The 23844-nt window shown below is 44.3% G+C and overlaps 1 protein-coding gene across 9 annotated transcripts in view; it reads left to right on the top strand.

Annotated features, from left to right (window-relative positions):
• The window catches only part of CADM3 (cell adhesion molecule 3), a 656955-nt gene that overhangs the window by 555751 nt on the left and 77360 nt on the right, over positions 1-23844 (top strand). For all 9 annotated transcript variants that reach the window (XM_030187819.1, XM_030187818.1, XM_030187817.1 and 6 more), the window contains 4 exons: positions 10030-10173; positions 10548-10700; positions 17189-17326; positions 22501-22671. In XM_030187819.1, coding sequence (XP_030043679.1) covers positions 10030-10173; positions 10548-10700; positions 17189-17326; positions 22501-22671 — 606 coding nt within the window. The remainder of the gene's footprint in view (positions 1-10029; positions 10174-10547; positions 10701-17188; positions 17327-22500; positions 22672-23844) is intronic.

Here is a 23844-nt window from a genome sequence, read left to right as displayed (position 1 = left end):
TGATAGAAAAGAGGCATTCATGACCACAGAAGGCAATAGGACAAAAATAATAAAAAATGCAAAACAGTCTAAAGTAAAAAAATATATACATATTGAAACTAGATAATTGTCCAATTACAGTGTTTCAGTGGTGAACCGGCAGGATCGACTCTGTTCTTTCAAAACACAGACAGATCAAAAGCCATCTGGAAAGTGTGCTTAAGGGAAATCTTAAAATTAATAAATGACATTTCTGCTCTGATACTGTGATGCCAAGTTATTCCTGAGTGTCAGGGGCCAGAAAAAAAATTGCAGACAATCTAGTGGGCAAGCTTAGGGGAAGGGACCACTAAACAGTGGGAATTGATGGAGCACAGTGAACTTGATGGAGTATAGGGGATAATACGGGACAAGAGAGAGGCTGAGAATCCAGAATGTAGTACTTTATGAGTAAGAACAAGTAATAAATGATGACAAATAAACAACAATATGGCCTATCCAGTCTTCCTAGCAATGATCTGTCCACTTTTGGTAGATGTGCATAGAAGCTCATACCCCCTTCCACCTTGTCTCTCACCTGTCAGAGTAGCACTATTCCCTTTTAAGGTTGCATCTACCACCGCATACAGGTTAATCCAGTGCTTTCTCATAGATCTGATGGAATCTTACCACTGCTGTTTTGAGCTATAATGGCCACTCCATGCAGGCTACCCCTATGCTTTATTTCCATCCTCTTGTGTCCGGAGATAAGTACATAAGTATTGCCATACTGGGACAGACCAAAGGTCCATCAAGCCCAGCATCCTGTTTCCAACAGTGGCCAATCCAGTCACAAATACTTGGCAAGATCCCAAAAGAGTACAAAACATTTTATACTGCTCATCCCAGAAATAGTGGATCTTCCCCAAGTCCATTTAATAATGATCTATGGACTTTTCCTTTAGGAAGCCGTCCAAATCTTTTTAAAATTCCGCTAAGCTAACCGCCTTTACCACATTTGCTGGCAACGAATTCCAGAGTTTAATTACACATTGAGTGAAGAAAATTTATCTGATGCTTGTTGAAATTTCACCACTGGTTTGCTCTCCACTATCTTCTCTGTCATCCACCACTCTTTGAAAATTATTTCTTGGAGCTCCTATGTCAACCCTAGTTCTAGAGCTTTCTTTCCATTGAATAAAATGTTTGCTTCTTATGCATTATTACACCTTTCAGGTACTTAAATGTCTCTATCATATCCCCACTTTCTTCTCTAGGATGTACATAATTAGATCCTCCAGTCCCATTGTGATGCAAACCTTACATCACACTAGTTGCCTTTCTCTGCACTTCTCTGGCCTGTCCATGTCCTGTGTATGGCCTTCAGAACTAAACACAGTCTCCCCAATATTCAGCCGATGGTGGTGAGCATTTTGCTGACCGGTGGCAGCATTATTCTCAGATGCTCAATGCCGGGCCCTACTTTGGCATTAAATATCTGTTTTTTTCTTTTTTTTTGAGCCAGCTAACAAATAGCCGACTAAGTCAATATTCAGTCCTTGCCTACATAAGCCAAACCACTTAACGATAGGACTGTCATCTATACTATTCGATTTAAGTGGTTAGTAGCGCTACAGAAATGATAAGTAGTAGTAGTAGTAGTTATGCGGTGAGGGGCTGTATATCGGCACTTAACCTGCCTCAGCCCATAGAATGCCCACAAGTAGCCCATTATTAAGTTCGGTGCTAACCAGTTATTTTCAGTGAAGATAATCGGTTCAGTGCAACTGAAAATGACCGGATAGCTGCAAACAAGAGATTCAACTGGTCAGTGGCTGTTTCTGGCCAGTTAAATTGTTTTGAATATCAGCCGGAGTATTCTTGAAGCAGGCTCACCAGTGATGCATTAGCACAACCTTTTCTCTACAGCCCAGCATCTCTCAGGCCACCACTTTATCTCACTGTTTTGCTGCCTTGAGATGATCAATCACTGTCACTCCCAGATCTCTCTCCTGGCTTGTGCATATCGGCCAGGGCCGTGCCTAGGGTCTCCGGCGCCACCCTGCAGTTGGCCTCTCCGGCGCCCCCCCCCCCCGAAAACGAGCGCTACACTACCTGCGCTCTTCTCCCCAGATCCTTTTTTTTTGTTTGTTTAAATTTACCTCTCCGGCGCGTGGCAGCGTAGGCAGCGTTAGTGAGAAGGAGGCGGCGCTCCCCCGCCCCGACATGTCTTCCCTTCGCTGTGTCCCGCCTTCTTCTGACATCAGAAATGACGTCAGAAGAAGGCGGAACCGAGCGAAGGGAAGACACGTCGGGGCGGGGGAGCGCTGCCTCCTTCTCACTAACGCTGCCTACGCTGCCGCACGCCGGAGAGGTAAATTTAAACAAAAAAAAAGGACCTGGGGAGAAGAGGGCGAGGTAAGCATGGTGCGGCGGCGCTTACCGCGTCGGCACGGCCCTGATATCGGCATCTCCTCCGCCCCCTTCCCACCTAGTGTGTATGGTTCCTTCAGGTTCCTGCACCCCAGAAACATGACTGTGCTTTCTGTCATGGAATCTTTAAGTGCCAGGTACTGACCACTCCTCAGGTTTTCTAAGATCATTTCTCATTCTGTGCTCTCTCTCTCAAAGGTGTCAACTACAAATCTTTCCCCCTGATATTCTGCCAGCAGCAGGCAGTGCTTTTGCTGTCCGCCGCTGGCGTTAAACCCGGATAGTCAATGCTGGGCCATTTCTGCCGACTGGCATTGAGTATCCGGTTTTATTTTTGACCACAGCAACTTAACCAGTTAAGCCAATATCTAACGCTAACTGGTTAAGTGCTTAGCGGTTAAAGATAGGCCTCCTATTTATACGACCTACTTTAACCACTAAACATAGCTGGTTTGGTGCTGAATATCTGCATCTAACCAGCTATGTCATGCAACATATCTGATTAGCTGCTAGACACAACATAACTGTGGATATTCAGCAAGAGATAACCAGTTATCCCACTGAATATTCACAGTTAGGCACTAAAAAGCTATTTAACTGGCCAGGAATGATAGTTTTGAATATCGAGCCCTGGGTTAGAGGCAAAACATTTCCCTCTAACCCAGCCCCCTCCCTCCAACTGCATTACTCAGGTATTGCACAGAAACAGCCCCAGCAGCAATCCCTGAAGCTCCCTACTAATCACCTTCCTCTGTCCTCACCCTCTGGCATCTTCCTCAGTCATTCACTAACTCAGTCCACCACCTTAGGATCCACACCAGGTAAATAAACCACATTCCGTGTATGTCCTTGACCTGATTCTCTAGTCACCCAGCTGAAGAAGTCAATCAGATTTGTTTGCCACAATCTGCCTTTGGTAGAGCCATGCCGCCTCAGATCATTGATAGAGCAGTATAGTAGCCATGTTAGTCCATTTAAAGGTAATAAATATTCAACATGTAAGGATCCTATTATTCTAAGCAGAAAATGTGAGGCAGGGTACTATGGGTGGGGAGATGGGACAGATGTTAAAGGCAAGAATCAACCTACACAGGCACCATATCAAACGTAACAAAGCAAAGTGACAAAATCTGGGCACTGCATCAATGACCTTGTGGCCAGGATACTACGAGGTAACTTTAAAACAATCCAGGAACCTAAGACCTTTGAAGTTAAGATGATGAAATATTTTGACACCCACCTGACAATACTTAAAAAGGATCCTTGTTTCCTATCACATTATAAATTGCTTGGCCACCTTCTGAACACCATCCATCTCTCCTTGTTTCTCACCCCTACCCCCTTCTTTCCCTAAAGGCTGTCATTGAAATACTTTTATATTTCACTTATTTTCTGATGATATCATCTTTTGCTCATATTATACTGACCTGGGAGGGCAGGTTCTGGCCTTAAAAAGCTTGTCAAAAATGTATTGTTAGTCCAACAAAAAAAGGTATCATCTTATTTTCCTTAGTTTGTTTTGCTTTATTTCTATTTATTGCCTCAGATCATCTAATCCTCTGGATTATAAGGAGTTCACTATCCTTTTCTTCAGTAAAATTTCAATCGATTTTCCTACCACTGAGGCAAGGCTTGTTGGCTGTAGTTTCCTATTATTTTATGAGCACACCCACCCTTCTCCAACCTGGCAGAACAATGTCCGTGGCCAAAGATCTATTGAACAAGACCTTGAGCAAATCTGCCAGAATCTCTCTGTGCTCTCTTAACATCCCAGAATGTATCTCATCCAGCCCATGGCTTTGCCACTTTCAGCTTTGCTAGTTCTTAACACATTATTTCATAAATAGGGCCATATCTACCATTCAGGCACAGGCAGTTCCTTGTGACTCTGGGCAAGTCACTTAACCCTCCATTGCCCCATGTAAGCCGCATTGAGCCTGCCATGAGTGGGAAAGCGCAGGGTACAAATGTAACAAAAATAAAATAGATACTATTGGAGATTCTACATGGAATGTTGCTACTATTGGAGATTCTACATGGAATGTTGCTAGTGGGACTCTGGGCAAGTCACTTAACCCTCCATTGCCCCATGTAAGCCGCATTGAGCCTGCCATGAGTGGGAAAGCGCAGGGTACAAATGTAACAAAAATAAAATAGATACTATTGGAGATTCTACATGGAATGTTGCTACTATTGGAGATTCTACGTGGAATGTTGCTACTATTGGAGATTCTACATGGAATGTTGCTATTCCACTAGCAACATTCCATGTAGAAGGCTGTGCAGGCTTCTGTTTCTGTGAGTCTGACGTCCTGCACGTACGTGCAGGACGTCAGACTCACAGAAGCAGAAGCCTGCGCGGCCACATTGGTGATCTGCAAGGGCCGACTTCTACATGGAATGTTGCTAGTGAAATAGCAACATTCCATGTAGAATCTCAAATAGTAGCAACAGTGGAGGAGTGGCCTAGTGGTTAGGGTGGTGGACTCTGGTCCTGGGGAACTGAGTTCAATTCCCACTTCAGGCACAGGCAGCTCCTTGTGACTCTGGGCAAGTCACTTAACCCTCCATTGCCCCATGTAAGCCGCATTGAGCCTGCCATGAGTGGGAAAGCGCGGGGTACAAATGTAATAAAAATAAAATAAAATTATGTACCCTTCTCCAATCCCAAAGTATTTGTTTAGCATTTCTGCTGTGTCCTCATCTCTCTCCACACATTGCTTGTTGTCTCCTGTGTCTTAAATTCCACCTCTGAGTTTTCTTCTTTCAAAGACATACCAGAAAGAGTTTAATCATTTTGCTTTACCTCTTTAGCAGATATCTCTTCCATTTCCACTTTCCCAGTCCTGGTCTCTTTTAGATGTTATTTTTGAGATCCTTGGTATGCTTTGAACGCTAATCTTTCTGCTCTGATTTTTTTCAGCCACCTCTTTGGAAAATCATAGCAGTTTCTATTTCCTCTTATCTACTTTCCTTTCATAATGATTTATTGCCCTTAGTGAAGCTCCTTTTAGTTCAGGTCTACCGTTTCTCTACTTCCGTCATCTCATCCCACTCTGACAGTGCCTTGTTAAGGCCACTTTTTCTTCAGACCCACCCAGCAGCTGGGCATGCCATTGGTGCAGCTGGTAGGGATCCCCAAGCCTGCCAGTTGGGGAGCTGTAGTGTGGCCTAGATCAGCTGTACAGTGCAGTGAAATAGTGCGGCAGATAGAGGGAGCACTCTGAGCCACGAGCATGCTCAGTTCTCACATCATTGGATATCCAGGCCTTTGGTGGGTCTCTGAAGTTATCCTGTTACTGCCGATACTCAGTGCTGGTACCTGGATAACTAAGTGGGCATAGAACTGCTTTCTTTGCCATCCTACTTGCCTGGTTAGTTATCTGGTCACTGGCATTAATATCGGTTGTACCAGATAACTTTTGAGTCTGGGCCATCCTGGCACTAACTGGATAGTACTATGGTGGCCAGACATAATATTCAGTGGCACTGTCTGGTTAAGTGCCACTGAATATTCCTGATCCGGTCATGATATTTAGCCAGGTAGGAGCTTCTCCTGCCTGATTAAATACTGCTGGTAATTTTAGCCTCCTTTTCCAAATAATGTTTAAGGTAATTCATAGTATTTTTAGAATTCAGGTATAATCATGGCCAGCCTATCCATTAAAGCAAAACTAGACAGTCACGTAGGGCGGCAGCTTCAAGGGGGCAGCAAAGAGCCTCTGTTGGCAAAGCAAACCAAAGGGCCCTGAAAGCCATAAAAACTCAACCATCAACAGTATTTTAACCTGCAGGGAGGATAGGCCATTCTTAAATAGCCCATTTACCCAAGTAAATGGCTTTTGGGAATAGGGAAGTCAACCACAAACGTGGAGAAACACAAATCCCTGCAGGCATGTAACAACAGTCTAGAAGGGTGAGAAGATGGCACTTCCAAAAACAGAAGGGAGTCTGAGATTCTTCATACACAGTGGTTATTCTGGCAAATATACCTTAGAGATTCGACACGGAACTGTGTTTCGGCAAGAAACACCTGCTTCAGGAGTTTGTACTAGGGTGTGTAGAAATGAAAAATACTGTGTAACAAATAACCTCCGTCAGCAGATGCAGACAGAAATCGGTCAGCTCAAAGTGTAACAAAAAAAGCTATAAAGCCCTTGTTTTGATGCACAGTCATGCGGTTTTATAAGATTTTTGTGGGCACCTTAGGGGGGGGAGTGGACGGACTTGGGGCCTGAAAGATAATTGAGGATGGGTGAAAGACATAACGTTTACTTGCAATCTCAGTACTCTTGCACTGGCCCTAGGTATAGTAAGTTCCTTCCTCAAAGAATTTGCAGTCCAAGTGGGTACCTGTGACACATCAGTCAATAATGCAACTTGCCCAACATCACAAGGAGTAGAATTTGTTTTTCAGGTCGTTGCTCTCACTACTAATGCTGCTTAGAATATTACTACTGTTCTAATGTCTATTGTACTATCTTTAGTGCCGCCTTTTCATAGGTAGGTTGGTGCTATTTGATTCTGGGTGATAGTGCCATTTTGGTATGGCAGATGTGTTACCTTGCAAATAGCCTGGTAAAGAAGGAAGCTTGTGTCAATGTTGCTGAGGTGACAAAAGAGTTTGAAGATTTTTTTTTTGTATGAAGCAATAAAGGGAAACAGGAAAAGCACCTTCAGCCACTCTGGTATGGATTTGTTTTTCATTTGTAAATTTTACCTTTTATTCTATAGCAGGTCACAAATGTATGCACTTAAATACTGCCATCCACGCACGTAAGTGGCAGCTGTGAGCGAAGCAGCATTCTAGAATGTAAATGCACATATGGCTTAGCAGTAATTATAAAAGAATGGTCATATGGGAGGGGCATGGGCGGATCATAGGCAGTGATGACATTTAAATGCATAGGTTACAGAACACAGTGTATTCTCGCTGTTCGTGTAATCAGTATTCACTATATCACACCTCCACGAGATCACAATTCGCCATTTCGTGTATTCACAGACATGCATATTTCAAACAGCCTTACTGTTGTGCAGTACTGTACAGTATTTATTTTCCTGCACTGTTCTGTGCTTTAAGAATGTTACTACTGTAAGTGGTACAGCAAATTAAAAAATACTGTATGTTCGACCTGGTTTCTCAGCAAGCACGGTAAGAACATAAGAATAACCATACTGGGTCAGACCGGTGGCCCATCTAGCCCAGTATCCTGCTTCTAACAGTGGCCAATCCAGGTCGCAAGTACATGGCAGAAACCCACTTAGTAGCACCATTCCATGCTACCAATCCCAGGGCAAGCAGTGACTTCCCCATGTCTGTCTCATAGCAGACTATGGACTTTTCCTCCAGGAACTTGTCCAAGCCTTTTTTAAACCCAGATAAGCTATTACTACATCCTCCAGCAAAGAGTTCCAGAGTTTAACTATTCATAGAGTGAAAAAATATTTCCTCCTATTTGTTTTAAAAATGTTTCTTCATTGAGTGTCCCCTAGTCTTTATACTTTTTAAAAGAGTAAAAAATCGATTCACTTCTACTCATTCTAAACCACTCAGGATTTTATAGACCTCAATTATATCCCCCCATCAGCTGTCTCGTTTCCAAGCTGAAGAGTCCTAACCTCTTTAGCCTTTCCTCATATGAAATGAGTTCCGTCCCCTTTATCATTTTGGTCTAGTACAGGTTTTTGTTAAATGCTGTCCCATGCAGGAACCTAACCCTATATTTCCCATAGGAATAATTATTCATCTTCTGTGGTTTCATGGAAACATAGGCATTGCTGGAACCATATGGACATTGTTTCAGCATTTGTGAACTCATGGTTCGCGATGTTTGTTATGAACCATACCATCACAAATAGCAAGAGTGCACTGTACTATAATTTATGTACATCATATTTAGGTGCTCACAATTACACCTTTCATATATCTGGCATATGTGTGTGTTCCTAAAAGCAGGTGCGTCAGTGCCCAGATGCCATTATAGAATAGGTGGTCTGCATGTGACAGCTGCACCTAACGAGTGGTACCAGCTACCAAACTGCCCCCCATAGGTTTATGTCTGTCTTACTACTAATTTTTTTGCAGTTTAATTAACCCTTGCCCCAAATTATTTTATGTGTATATAGGGGTCAGTATTCAGCTGGTGCTGCTCAGCATTTTGCCAACCGCTACCGGTGTTATTCCTGGATATTCAAGGCTGGCTTTGAATTTCTGGGGTTCCAGAGTCAGCTAAGACATAGCTGGTTAAGTCTGATATTCAGCACAAAGGATCCTTTTACTAAGCTGTGGGAGAAAGGGCCCTGCAATACTGGCGGGGGCCATTTTTCCCGAGCGCCAGGGCCCTTTTTACTGCAGCAGGTGAAAAGCCCCTAAAAAATGGCCATGCGGTAAGATAACTCTTACTGCATGACCATGCGGGGGAAGGGGAGTACTTACTGCCACTTATTGAGGTAGTGGTAAGGGCCGCCGTGGTAGCTCAGCAGTAACCTAGCAGCAAGTGGTGATGCCTGATTATCGCTGGGTTAGCACTGTGCTATTAAATTTTAAAATTTTATGGTGCGCTGGAAATAGCGCTTGCTTGACGTCGATAGGAAAGCCCTTGATATGGTCTCATTTGTGTGGTCAACCTGGAGGGTGAAGTGATGAATGTCATCCCCAAAATAGCTGGTTTTCACTTAGGTGCTAACTGGTTATTTTCAGCAGCCATAACCGGTTAAGTACCACTGAAAATTAGTGATTAGCCCAGAACAAATGATTTAACCAGCCAGGAGTCATTTCTGGCTAGTTAAATCATTTTGAATATTGACCTGATACTGTATATGAAATAATTTTACCAGCCATAATTGAACCTCAAAATGCCAGCCATTGTGGTTAAAATAAAACCAGATATTCAGCGCTGGCCCAGAAATGCTATCTGGTTAGTGGCCATTTGCAGACTGCTAACGAGATAAAGTTAAGACAGCCTTTAGCTTTTCCAGGGGTGGACTGACAGTGGTTGGGGCCCTCGGGCAGTAAGGATCATTGGACCCCCCCCCCCCCCCCAGCACTGCCTGCCACCCCACCGCTGCATGGCTGCCCCCCTTCCACAAATCACAGCCCCGCCCACCACTGCATTTGCCACCCCCCTCCCACACACTAAAGATTCCTGCAAGTGGGTACCACCTTGAAAGGCCCAGCGGCTTCTTTGGGGGCAGGAAAGAATCCTCACTCTTTCCTACCTGCTGCCACTATTCTGCCTGTGCCTGGTGCCGCAGCTGTTGTGTTTTCAAAATGGCTGCCAAGACTTCCCATAGTAGTGTTGCAGGTCTCAGCAGACTCGGCAGTCACTTTTAAAACACAGTGGTGCCAAGCACAAGCAGAGTAGTGGCAACGGGCAGGGCCTTTCAAGGTAGGACTGCCAGGGAGGGCTGCAATGTGCAACAGCAGTGGGTAACTAGGCAGAGCCTCTGGGCCCCGGGCACTGCCTGGTTGCCCAAATGATCAGTCCACCCCTGAACTTTACCCCCCGTTACAGGTAAGCAACTTTGCTTTCCCTTTTAAGTGTACTTATACCCAGGTAATTCAGTTTTACATTGTAAATAGCCTTTGAGACTATGTCCTCGTCATTAATGCTGAGTCTTACTCTTTCTTGCTAGCCGCGAGCCAGCCAGAGACTTTGGATCAGATGGTGGTAGTCGGTGGTACTGTGAAACTGTCCTGCAAGGTGGAGGAGCCTGACAATTCATCCCTGCAGTGGTCTAACCCACAACAACAGACACTTTATTTTGGTGAAAAGAGAGGTAAGAGGGAATGGATGGACTCACCACTGCTGTATCACAGATTCACTCCTGCTAGTGCCAGAATCTCAGCTTCACCACTACAGGTCTCCAACATTCCCAGTTTTCATCTAATCATATCTCTGATTTATCCATACTGGTCTTATAGTTTCTCCCATTGACCTTTGCCAGTTTCACACATCACAAATTCACTCCTGCTGGTCATGTACCATATATGGTTTCACATCCCTCAGATTCAACTCTGCAGCTCTCGTAATATCTTTGATTCAACTCTGTTAGTCTTGCACAGTCCTCGATTTCACACCTGCTGATCTCACAGTGATGTGTTTTCTCTTTTCTCCCTCCCTCTGCTCTTCTTTCCTCTTTCTTTCCTGAAGCTCTTAGAGATAATCGAATCCAGCTGTTGAAATCCACCCCCAAGGAGCTTTCTATTGCTATTAGCAACATCATGATGGCAGATGAGGGAGAATACACCTGTACAATTTTCACTATGCCTGTGCGAACAGCCAAAGCCCTGGTGACAGTTCTGGGTAAGAGAGAGCACCAGTGTGTGTGTGTGTATGAGTGTGTGTGAAGGGCGTAGCCAGAAGTCCATTTTGAGGGGCCCAGTGGTGGAGTGAGGGGGCCAGGTATTCTCTCACTCGCTGAACAGAGCATGTGCGAGAGGGCCAGCATCAGTGGCTGAAGCATGTCTATTGACTTAAGTGCTGCTCAGACAGCACAGGGGGGATTCGTCCAGGAGACCTCTTTGGCTGGCAGAGCTTGGCATCCCTGCCATCTATTAAAGCAGAGTGGGTTGAGCTGAAAATGAGCTCCCCCCCTTCCATGGTTATGCCACTGGTGTGTGTGTGTGGGGGAGGGAGGGGGGGATAAAGCTTGCACTGATGTTGTCTGTTCTGCCATTGCTCTTGTGGATAAACAAGGGACTTCATTTTTCAAACTGGACATCTTCACTTTCAGCACATGGTGGTCAATATTCAAAGGCAGTGATAAGAGCATTTTTAAACACCAGCCAAATTTAAAAGAAATAAGTTTATTGAGCGTCACTATAAGGGTGGGTGGCACTGTTCCCTCTAAGCTGAGCAGGAGTCCGCCAACTGCATTGCTGCCAGTGGGGGGTGGTGCTTCAATATTGAGTTTTCAATGTCTAGAGACGGGCAGGTTCCGGAGTCCTGCAGAACTTGTCTGTCCCTTGCTATTGAAAATGTAATAATGAAACAGCACCCCCAAGTGGCAGGGCTGTAGGTGGAGGACTCCTGCTCAGCTTAGAGGGAACAGTGGTAGGTGGTGGCCCTCAATATATGTATAACAGGAATATTCAGCCACTATGAGGACATTCTATAACGTAGATGCTAACATTTATAGCCATTGCTCAAGTAAATGTGTAGAATAATGGTATTTATGTGTTTATGTGTGCCTAAGCACTATTCTGTGAATGCAAACTTAATTTACATAGCTGATATTTGCAAGGCGGAGCTAAAACTTATGTAAGTCATGTGGGTAACTGCAGCACTTAGACAACTCTAAGTGGGTAACAAGCTCTATGGCTGGTGTAAGTGCCTTTACCTAAATAGTCACCCGGTTAGGCAAATATTCTGTAAAGCAGTGGTTCTCAACCAGTGTGTCACCAAAAATTTGTCCTAGACAGCAAGCCTGTACGTTCCTTAACAACTATCTGTGCTTGAAAGCTGGAGAGAGCAGAGATCCAGTCAGGTATTGTACTTGAAATCCCCATAAATGGTCCGTGCTTCCCCACTACCCCCAGTGAGAACTGCTGTCATCAGCCCCAAATGAAATGTTGCAGGTTTGATGTTCATAGGTTCTATTTTCTACCTAGTTTCTGGGTTTTGCAGGATTTTATGTTACTCCACAGTATCAGCAGTGGAGGAATTCTGTGATGCTGTTACTGAGGTGATAAATGCAGACAACAGAAAAGGTGCCGGTATTCAGTACCCCCAAGTACCCCTTCAAGGCAGAATTGGTGTGTACAGCCTGAGCTCTTTCATTAAAACGGAAGAGCTCAGGCTCTACACACCAATTCTGCCTTGTCATAGATTCTGTGACTGGTTGCAGGGGGCCTGGCTATTGTGGGGTGGGTCCCTCAATGATCACCCCACCCCTGAAGGGTGGCCTGGCATTTGAGTACCGGCACCTTTTTTGCTAGAAAAAACACTGGATAAATGTAAGTATATTACGAGTGAGCAACAATTAATCATGATGAATCATGCAATATTTTTTATTTTAATTGCTTAATTAATCGCACTTAATCACAGCATGCATTTTGCTCCCCTTCCCAACCTTCATCCAGTTTCTCTCATGCCCCCCTTCCCCAGCCTCTCCCCCCAGTTTGTTTTATTCCCCCTCCTCCAGTGTTTACCCTTACAGCAAAGTGTGGGCTCGGGATTGTTTTCTCTTTCCTCGGCAATGCCTCAAACTCCTTGTCTCCCCCCCGCATGGCTGGGATCTGCGGATACTTGAGATGTGCGGTGCAGGAAGTTGGGGAAGTCTCATGGGACTTGAAACAGAGAGATCTCCCCAACTTCCTGTACTGCACGGCTCAAGTATCTGCAGAGCCTGGACATGCTGGGGGAGACAAGGAGTTTGAGACAGCATTAAGGAAGGAGAAAAATCCTGAAACCGAGCCCGAGTCCTGCTGTAAAGGTAAAAGTGTGTGTGGGGGGGGGAGGGGGGTCAGCATTTAAAAAAATCAAGCGGAATTAAAAAGCACAGTATGCATTAAAATATTAACATATTAAGGGCTCCTTTTACAAAGTGGCGCTACCGATTAGCCTGCATTGAATCCGAAGAAGCCCATGGGAATTGATTGAGCTTCTTTGCATTCAGCATGCTGTTAATCAGTAGTGCCACTTTGTAAAAGGAGCTTTAATAGCGTCATTAACGCGTTACTTGCCCACACCTAAAATATAGATTTGTTTTGTATGACAAGCTGTAAGAAGAAACATCCTAGCTCTACGCTCTGTGTAGATTCTAGAAGGGGTAAAAATTTCTTGATGTTGAAGTTTAGTGTGACCTTGCCTACCATTCAACCCCTTATCACAAAGCTGATAAAGTAAATTAAAATTAAAACTTCTTTGATAAAAAAATAAAAACAGTTTATAAAACAAATTTTGCTTAAGAATCTATATATATAAAAGGCAACCCCAACGTTCTGAAGCCTCCACGGAAGTTGAGGCGCCCGAGATATCCGGTGTGCCCTGGAGTGTCTGCACCGCCCTCGCGTCAAAACGTCATGACGCGTCATGACGCGTCATGACGTCGAGGGCGGAGCTATTGACACTCGAGGGCCGAAACGGCCCACAGCGAACAAGGCAAGTAGCTTTGAGGGACGGAGGGAGGGGGCCCCTTGCTAGCGCCCGTTTCATTCCGCTCAGAAACGGGCATTTTTTCCTAGTATTTTATATTTCCCTTGCGTCATTTTGACGACAATGAAACATTTAGGTTTGTTTGGTTTGGGATTTTTTGTCATGTGTGTCACAACAAAAGATAGGTTGAGAACCACTACTCTAAAAGAATGTAGACGCCTATGTGTCCTGTTCTAGAGCTGCCCTAAAGTTAGGCCTATTGATGCACGCATTTAGAACACTAGGAAGTACAACCTATAACATATGCCCAACGCCAGATTCTATATAGCATGCCTAGAGATCTGCGCCAAAATCCAGGCGTATTCTATAACAGCATGTGTAACTTAATTGGCTTAATAAGCTAATCCGCATTGATAACATCATTTAACAAGCAATATTGAGCACTAATTGGCAATAATTAGAATTTATCCACACAACTCGTTAAGCGTATTCTGTAATGAACTGCACCTAAATTCTAATGCACGCAGTTCAAAAGGGGTGTGGCTATGTGCAGGGAAATGGGCATTCCCAAATTTATGCACGTAATTATAGAATATGGTTCAGTGCATGTAAATCTATGTGCAAGGATTTACGCCACGTTTTCATTGGTGTAAATGGAGGCATGCAGTTTTAAGCACTGGGATATCAACTAAATGTATTCTATATACCGTGCCTAAATCTAGGCGCCGCTTGTAGAATACACAGGCAGAAATGTTTACCGTGTGGATTTAGAATCTGGCCCTTAGTGCATAAATGCAAGGGAGATGTACAAATGAGCAGAGCATGAGCATGTCTTCAGTGGCGTAGTCATAGGTGGGCCCGGGTGGTCACAGTCCCACCCACTTTGAACTCAGGCCCACCCAGCAGCAGCACAGCTGTGATATGGCTGGCAGGGATCCCCAAGCCTTGCGAACTGAAGACTCCTGGCATCTCTCCCTCTCCTCCCCACCAGACAATTGGGGGTCTCTTCACTCCTCTTCCCCAACCCCCCAGTACCTTTTAAAGCCTTCAGTTCTTTGCCAGCAGTGAGCAGTGACTCACACCCTCTGCTTGTGCCAGCCCTGAGCCTACCCTCTGACACAACATCCTGTTTGTGGAACCAGGAAGTTATGTTAGAGTAAAAACTTGGGGCTAGCACAAGTCGCTGTTCACTGTCAGCAAAGAAATAAAGGACTTAAAAGGTTCCAGGGGGGTGGGGGGGGAAAGATGACTTAAGCGACCCCTGTTCACCTGGGGGGAGGGAGGGAGAAATGCACTTTATGTAATTTATGCACTTAAGTGCTGCCCTTAGGCACACGCATGCACACCTACCATTGACTTGGTATAATGGGCGTGCCTAATGTGCACACAATTCTGCCGGCTTACATTAGAATTCTATAAAAACACACACATTTGTATTTTTACAGAATAGTGGTCAGCCTGCATAAATCCAGTGCCTAATTTCTGACACCCAATTATACAGCTGCCCCCTATGAAAGGAATTCAGTAGAAAGTGCTTACATTTCCACACCCAAAACATTAGCGCTAAATGTGATTGTATAAATCGTGTTTAGGTGGGTGGGGGGGGGGGGGGGGATCCGTGCCTAACTTAGATTCAGATCGACCTAATTCTATAATTCCTCATGCAACTTTTGGTAACACCTCTGACACACCACCCCCTAGCCACGCCCCCTTTTCAGATGTGTGCTATAAAAGTTGAGTGTGGATCTTTATAGAATAGCGCGCAGCAATCAAAGCCAATTAACTACAGTAGTTAGTTGTTAGTGCCCAATTTTTGCTAGTTAAGGGCTTGTTAATTCAGCTGCGCGCACAGATTTCGGTATGATGTATAGAATCCTGGGGGTATATATATATAGCTAAGCAGTTTTAATTTAGGACAGCTTTTTCCTGTCCTAAATGAATCCATGTGGAGAATTTTAAAAAGGGAGCAGACCAGTCCTATATGACTGTAAACTTTATTCATCCGCAAAACAAAATGGGGTTCACAATTTCCACAAAAGTCCAACGACACAGAAAGGGGTGGAAAAAAGAACAACTCCAAGAGATCAAACAGAATACCAGGATAAGATGCTCCAAAACACAAACTTTAATCAGACCCTACACGGTCCGCGTTTCGGCTTTTAAAAAAGCCTTCCTCAGGGGTCAATCAGTGAGTGCACAGTAATATACTGATTGAAAGAGGAGCACATAAATTGATGTCTCGAAATGTAGAAAGATATATTGTCTTGCACCAACAGGTCCAAATTGAAATTTCAATTCGGACCTGTTGCACTCACTGTTCGACCCCTGAGGAAGGCTTTTTTAAAAGCCGAAACACGGACCGTGTAGGGTCTGAATAAAGTTTGTGTTTTGGAGCATCTTATCCTTGTATTCTGTTTGATCTCTTGGAGTTGTTCGTTTTTCCACCCCTTTCTGTGTCGTCTGTAAACTTTATTCACTACATATGCTCTGGGTATTTATGTTGAAGCCCAGCAGAAGTGTGCTGCCTGAGGATGAAATGGCACCCTGACCCCACAGCATTGCCCCCCACCCTGGCCAACTCCTTGCTCCCCCCCCAGTCGTGGTCTAGCATCTCTCCCCCCTCCCAAGCCTACCTTCTTTTTTGTTTTTGTTGTTTTTAAAGGTCAGAGGCAGCAGTGATCCCCATATACTGCTGTGCCACCGGCATCGGCGTCTCCTCTGCACTGCAGCCTATCTCCGAGGAAACAGGAAGTTATGTCAGAGAGGTGAACCTCAGTACAGAGGAGGTGCTGGTGACACGGCAGAGTATGGGGATCGCTGCTGCTGCTGACTTTTGAAAAACAAAAAAGAAGGTAGGCTGTGGAGGGCAGTTGAGGAAGGAAGGGGGAAAGATGCCGCCTGAGGCCCCGCCTCAGATGGCCTAATGGTAGGGCTGCCACTGAAGCCTAGGTCATTATTGCTGCAAATATCAGTTTGGTGAAGCCTAAATTAAGCATCAGTTGGTAATCTTTTGCCCCTGATGCAGCCCCTTAGGCCAAATATGGCCATATCAAGCATGCATGTGTAATACCCAGGAGCATATGTAGTGAATAAAGTTTACAGCCTTATATGACCGGTCTGCTGCTTTTCAAAAATTTCCATGTTGGATATTGTACACTGCTGGCCTTATTGTTTTATCCAACCTAAATTAAACCACACAGCTGTGTAGATACTGACTGAATGTTGACACTATCTGTCTAGTTCAGCGTAGATTCCTCATTTCACCTTAACTCCATCCCAGCACTATCCATATATTGCCGCAACAGTTAGATGGATTTTCAGCCTCACTATTCTGATAGTGCTACTGCAAATTAACTGATAGGGGAATTCCTGTAATTACAGCTAGGCCGCAGTCAGACCTCTTTCTCCTAGTGTATGACTGTTAGTGGATCATTCAACCCACTGTGCTCAGACTTAGACTGTAAGCTTTGTGGGATAGAAGGAACTGGGGATTACCTAGGAGAATATTCAGGATGCAGGGTAACCAAGGACCTACTGAAGCAGGTTGTAAAAGGCCTGATGCTGATTGTGCTTCAGGGCTCTGGGAGTGCATGTTCGGCCCCATGCAGGGGAGCCATGTGTCTATTTTCTGTGTCCCGTATATTCTTGCCCTCTAGCTTTGGTAGCTGTGTCTCCTCTTATCTCCCCCTCTGCAGGAGTCCCGCAGAAACCTGAAATCATTGGATATAATGGTCCATTCAAGGAAAATGAGAAAGTCAAGCTGATCTGCAAAACATTTGGGAGCAAGCCCGCTGCTCAACTCAGCTGGTATAAGGGGCCAGAGAAGCTGGAAGGTACGGTACTAGTGCTGCAAAATGTGTCTCTTTCGTCTACCCTGTTACACCCCTGGATCTGCCTTGTTGCTCAGGTTTCCTCTATAAAAAAAGCTAATTTTCTAAAGGATTTTCCACTGCAGAACCTGTTTTACATGCAAAAAAGGGCCTTTACAAAATTACACAACCTTATACTTGCTAAAAAGGTTGCATATCGTTATAAACACACGAAGATTTTTCCAGATATTTGAAAGATATTACTCTGCAAACAAACCTTTTCCGGAGACGGAAAAACGGTAGAACTAGAGAACATAAATTGAGGATGAAGGGTGGCAGACTCAGGAGTATTGTCAGGAAGTATTTTTTTACGGGAAAGGTGGTGGATACATGGAATGCCCTCCCGCGGGAGGTGGTGGATGTGAAAACGGTAATGGAATTCAAACATGCATGGGATATTTGACTGACTGTACATTTGTCCTTTAGATTGTAAGCTCCTTTGAGCAGGGACTGTCCTTCTATGTTAAATTGTACAGCGCTGCGTAACCCTAGTAGCGCTTTAGAAATGTCAAGTAGTAGTAGTAGTAGTAATAAACACAAAGGAATCCTGATTAGAAGGAATGGATCCATGGAATCTTAGCGGAGATTGGGTGGCAACACCGGTAATTGGGAAGCAAAATCAGTGCTGGGCAGACTTTTACGGTCTGTGCCCTTATTGTGACTGAATAGATATAGATGGGCTGGAGTGTAAATTTTAAGAGGCTTCGATGTTAGCTTCAGAACTTTTAGTACAAGAACAGTGCTGGGCAGTCTTCTATGGTCTGTGCCTGAGAATGGCAAGGACAAATCAAACAGGTATACATATAAAGTATCACATACCATGTAAAATGAGTTTGTCTTGTTGGGCAGACTGGATGGACCATACAGGTCTTTATCTGCAGTCATTTACTATGTTACTATCAGGCTTATTTTCAAAAGGGATCGCCGGCGATCTTCTGACAGAAATCGGAAGATCGCCGATGATATCCCGATCCCGGCCAAATCGGTATTATCGAAAGCCGATTCTGGCCGGCTTCAACTGCTGTTTCATCGCGGCGCCGGCCAACCTTCAAGGGGGCATGTTGGTAGGGTAGCAAAGGCGGGGCGGGGGTACGAGATGGCCGGCTTCGCCTTATAATGGAAAAAAAGAGGCCGGCTCAAACGAGCATTTCGCCGGCCGGACTTGGTCCATTTATTTTTAGGACCAAGTTTGGAAAAAGTGCCCCAACTGACCAGATGACCACCGGAGGGAAGCGGGGATCACCTCCCCTTACTCCCCCAGTGGTCACCAACCCCCTCCCACCAAAAAAAAAAATAAATAATTTTTTTTTTTGCCAGCCTCTATGCCAGCCTGAAATGTCATACCCAGTTCCTTGACAGCAGTATGCAGGTCCCTGGAGCAGTTTTTAGTGGTTGCAGTGCACTTCAGGCAGGTGGACCCAGGCCCATCCCCCCCTACCTGTTCCTCTTGTGGTGGTTAATGTAGAGCCTTCAAAAAAAAAACCCAAACCCACTGTACCCACATGTAGGTGCCCCCCTTCACCCCTTAGGGCTATGGTAATGGTGTAGAGTTGTGGCGAGTGGGTTTTGGAGGGGATTTGGGGGGCTCAGCACACAAGGTAAGGGTGCTATGCACCTGGAAGCTATTTTTTTTTAAGTGCCACCTAGGGTGCCCGGTTGGTGTGAGGGGGGCCAGTGCACTACAAATGCTGGCTCCTCCCATGGCCAAATGCCTTGTATTTCGCCGGGTTTGAGATGGCCGGGCCCGGTTTCCATTATGGCTGAAAAACGAAGCCGGCCATCTCATCATATAAACCCGGCGAGCGATTTGGCCGGCGCCAAGCGTATTTCAAAAATACACTTGGCTCCGCCCGCTTACGTCACCGGCCCCAAAGATGTCTGGTCATCGATTTTGGCCGGCGCTGTTTGATTATGCCCCTCCATGTTACCACCTTCAGAGGTGTAAATTTGTGCATTAGAATTTCTGTCATCAGAGCAGTTTCTGGGAGCTGATATTATAAAATACTCTTTAAAACAAATACCTTGCTGCTTTTCAAACAAAATGACTATTATAGGTAGAATGAGATCCTCATATTCAAGGTATAATGAACTATGCTTTATGTCGTCCTGACTCCTAAAGTGGACTCTAGCATCAGAGAACTATGATTTGGATTATTTTTCCAATGTGCATCACTTTGCATTAAATTTCATCTGCCATTTGGATGCCCGGTCTTCCAGTTTCCTAAGGTCTTCCTGCAATTTTTCACACTCCACAGCTTTGAATAGTTTTGTGTCATCTGCCAATTCAATCACCTCACTTGTTATTTCAATTTTCAGATCATTTATAAAATAGCACCGGTCCCAGTACGGATCCCTGTGGCACTCCACTATTCACCCTCCTCCATTGAGAAAAATGGCCATTTAACCCTACCCTCTGTTTTCTGTCCAGTAACCATTTCTTAATCCACAGAAGAACATTGCCTCCTTTCCCATGACCTTTCAACTCCAAAGGGAAATAAAATGCTGGCATGGCGGTAGCCTCCAAAACTAGTATTAAGTCATTAACACAATCGTGTTTCAAGCAGTGCTCTCCGCAGTGTTGGTCGATCTGTGTTTCTTCAATCATTCTTAATTCCTTCTGCCCAATTATTCTTGATTTAAGAATGACTGAAAAACACCGAAGATTGATTTACCCTGATGCAGGGCAGTGCTCGAAATATGATTGTGTTGATAACTTAATGCTATTTTTGGAGGTCACTGCCACATGAGCATTTCCCCCGAATTCTATAAATGGCACTTTAAGTTGCCTGCGCAAATTTGGGTGTGTGCGTATATTAATTAGAGTCAATTAGTGCCAATAATTTGGCCCTAACAATCAATTACCGGTGCTAATTGGCATTAAAAGCTAACTGCAGAAATTTCCAAACCCAGATGCGTAATGAAACTTTTACACATGGATCAGAAAAGGGGGCATGGCCAAGGATACACGCCTAATTTAGGTATGGGGATTTACACCAAGGTTTCATGGGTGTAAATGGTCATGCCTAAATGTATTTGCGGTTCCTGGCGCTTAGCGCTATTCTATAAATAGTGCGTAATTTTGAGCGCTGTTCATAGAATAGCACTTAGCACTTTTTTCGGCGCTGATTTTTCGGCACTATTTATAGAATTGAGTCCTTTATTACCCTTTGGAGTTGGAAGAGACAGACAGCAGCATAAAGCTAAGTATTTAGCTACATTTGATTTTTGTATCTGATGCTTTTTGAAAATTTGCGTAGAATTATTCATATTATAATGAAAAATTGTTGTGGACTCAATTAGAAAGATAAAAATTGTTTTGGAAATAAAAAATTTCAGGACCAATGATTATGACCCAGGCGGTTCTTTAATAGACATAAAGCATAGTTTCATTATACCTTGAATGTGAGGGTCCTGTTCTATTTATAATAGTCATTTTGTTTGGAAAAGTAGTGAGGTGTTTGCTTGGAAGAGTGCTTGTGTGCTTACCTCCTTCAGATATTGTGTGAAAAATTTTATAAAACAGACATAAGTAAGGCACCTTTTTTTTCCTTTTTAGTTTAGACTCTCTGGGCTTGATATTTAAAATGATTTAAACGAGCAGTGGCCCAAGGCAATCTGCTGCCCAAGGCAAGGGGTGAGATGCCACCCATGCCCAATCTGGCATCTCCCCCTTTCCCTCCTCAACTCTCTTCTCCACATTTTTTTTCTTTTCAAAAAGGCGGCAGCAATTCCCATAGGCTGCCATGCTACAGTGCCGCTGGCACCGGCTTCTTCGCTGTACTGCGTCCCACCTCTGAGGAAACAGGAAGTTATATCAAGAGGTGGGCCACAGTAGGGAGAAGAGACCATTACCTGCAGCAGGGCAGCCTATGGGAATTGCTGCTGCTAGTAATGCAAACAAATAATGTGAGGAAGAGGGTTGAGGAGGGAAGGGGAGACTGCTGTTCCTCCTGAAGAGTGCCACCTGAGGCTCCTGCCTCAGATGGTTTAATGGTAGGGCTGCCATTGATTTATTTATTTAGATTTTGCTCACACCTTTTTCAGTAGTAGCTCAAGGTGAGTTACATTTAGGTACACTGGATATTTCTCTGTCCCAAGAGGGCTCACAATCTAAGTTTTACCTGAGGCAATGGAAGGTTAAGTGACTTGTTCAAGACCAGAAGGAGCAGCAGTGGGATTTGAACTGGTCACCTCTGGATTGCAAGACCGGTGCTCTAACCACCAGGCCACTCCTCCACTCCTTGGTTTAAACAGCCAGAAAAGGCTTCTGGCTGTTGAAATTGTCTGTCCAGCACTTAATTGGATAGTGTTGCTGAAAATGTCTGGTTAGTACCTAACTTAAAACCAAACAGCCAAAGGTGAGGGAACAAATTAAGAGGAAACCAAAGTTAATCCAGATAGTCAGGTCTTTATTGCTTCTGAAATGATGTAACTAATTGTGAAAAGGCTCGACACGACTGTGTTTCGGCAGACATGCCTTCGTCAGAAGCCTTATCTGGTACACGGCTGTGTTTCGGCAGACGTGCCTTCGTCAGAAGCCTTATCTGGTTAATCACTGAAACAAATGTGTAACAATAAAGACTGCTGCAGCTATAGCACACATTAGACTAAGATATGTCGAGCGGTGAATACCCGGCATCAGACTCACAGCGTTCCTTCACCCTTGGCTGTTTGCTTTATTTGCACTCATGAGGTTTGGAATTTTTCCTCCTTTTTGTTTCTTGTAACTTAAAACCATCTCATTTGGGGGTGTTCCAGAGGGGGGCTGGTTAAGTGCTAATATTCAGCACTTAGCCAGCCTAGGTATAACTAGGACCACACCAAATTCAGTCAGTCTATCTTTATGCAGTTTGCTTATCTGGTTAGGTGCTGAATATTGCACTTAACCAGCTATGTTTTCACCACTCCTGTGTACCCCCAAAAATTCAGTGCTGGAGTCCAGACATGACTTGGCGTTAGATACACTGGAAATAGTCAGCAAAATACTAATCGTAGCTGGCTGAATATCGAGCTCTCTGTTTAAAATTATCATCCACCCATGTCTTCTGCATCCCAGCCCCAAAGTGTATTTCTCTTGCCTTCATGCTCCCTTTTCTCATTTCTTTCTCCACCCCACTTTTTTCTATGCTTCTCCGCAGGTGCAAAAAGTGATGTGATAGAGGACCCAGTTAAGAAAACTTTCACTGTAAGAAGCCAGATCGAATTTGTAGTCACTCAGAAGGATAACGGTGTAGAGATTGTGTGCGGGGTGGAACCTCAGCAGTACCTCAATGGACATTCATCCACCTCGGTGACGATTGAAGTGCAATGTAAGTTCATAATGGCTTTATAAAGGGGGTGATTGTGTAAAGTTGTGTGCTAATTTTGGTGCCCGATTGGCACACGGTGCCATGATTCCATTAGAACATACTAGTGCAAGCCACTATTGGTGTACCAAAAATGTAATGTCTGCGATAGACATGATATAACTGTTGGGGCATTAGTGTGATAAGAGCACGGGTAACTTAGTTACAGGCATTCCCATCCATGCTCCATTTATTGGCATCCCCCCCCCATTTACATGCCAAACCAGTTACATTCACCTTTAGAAAATGGCGCTTAGCACACTTCACATCCACAACTCCCATTTTTTCTTGGCAGTGGCACATGGGAGTGTTATGTAGCTATAGGCGTCAATTTATAACATTGCCTCCACAATGTATAAGATCCTTCCCCCAGATCAGTGTACCACCTTAAATGCTCACAATACAAACATACCACATTCAGAGGGGTGGGAGTTATCAACTTGGGCTACTGTTAAATCAGGTTATTGTACTATAAGTGAAGTTATTTTAAGCAAGGTAAAATAAAAAAGTGACTTATGGTAAAAATAACCCAACTTAATAGTAGCCCATGTTGATAACTTCCCCCCTCCTTAGTTTCCTGGCTGTAATTGAGATGGCCTTTCCTTTCCTAAATCTAAAATTATACCCAAAGTTATGCCATAAGATCATGAACCAGTCTGGTTTCAATTAACTATATTTGCATACCTTTCATCTATGAATTAGACTGAGTCAAAATTTCAAATTTTATTTTGACATATGGAGTACTTTACTCTGGCCAACCCACTTACTTATCAAATCTTCTGATTCCCTATATTCCTAGTAGATCTTTTCAACCTCAAAGTGATAATTCGCTCTCTCTTCCACCTCCTGGCATAATACATTTGGAAATTTTGGGTCATTCATCTTCTTTTCTACTTGGTACCATCATCATGGAATTCCATTCCTCTATACCCCAGGGGTGGAACTCCATTTGCCAAACTTATACCTGGGTTAAAGACCTGGGGCCCAATATTCAGACCACGGGAGTTAGCCCAGCTAACTTCCGTGGTCGGCGCTGAGCTTGGATATTCAATGTCAGGCTATTTCCAGTGACCAGCATTGAATATCCTGTTTATTTTTGGACAGTTCAAACTTAACTTGCCAAATCGATATTCAGCG

Source organism: Microcaecilia unicolor, chromosome 14 (assembly GCF_901765095.1).
Source record: "Microcaecilia unicolor chromosome 14, aMicUni1.1, whole genome shotgun sequence".
Classification (NCBI taxonomy): domain Eukaryota; kingdom Metazoa; phylum Chordata; class Amphibia; order Gymnophiona; family Siphonopidae; genus Microcaecilia; species Microcaecilia unicolor.
This window is presented reverse-complemented; position numbering and strand designations above follow the sequence as displayed.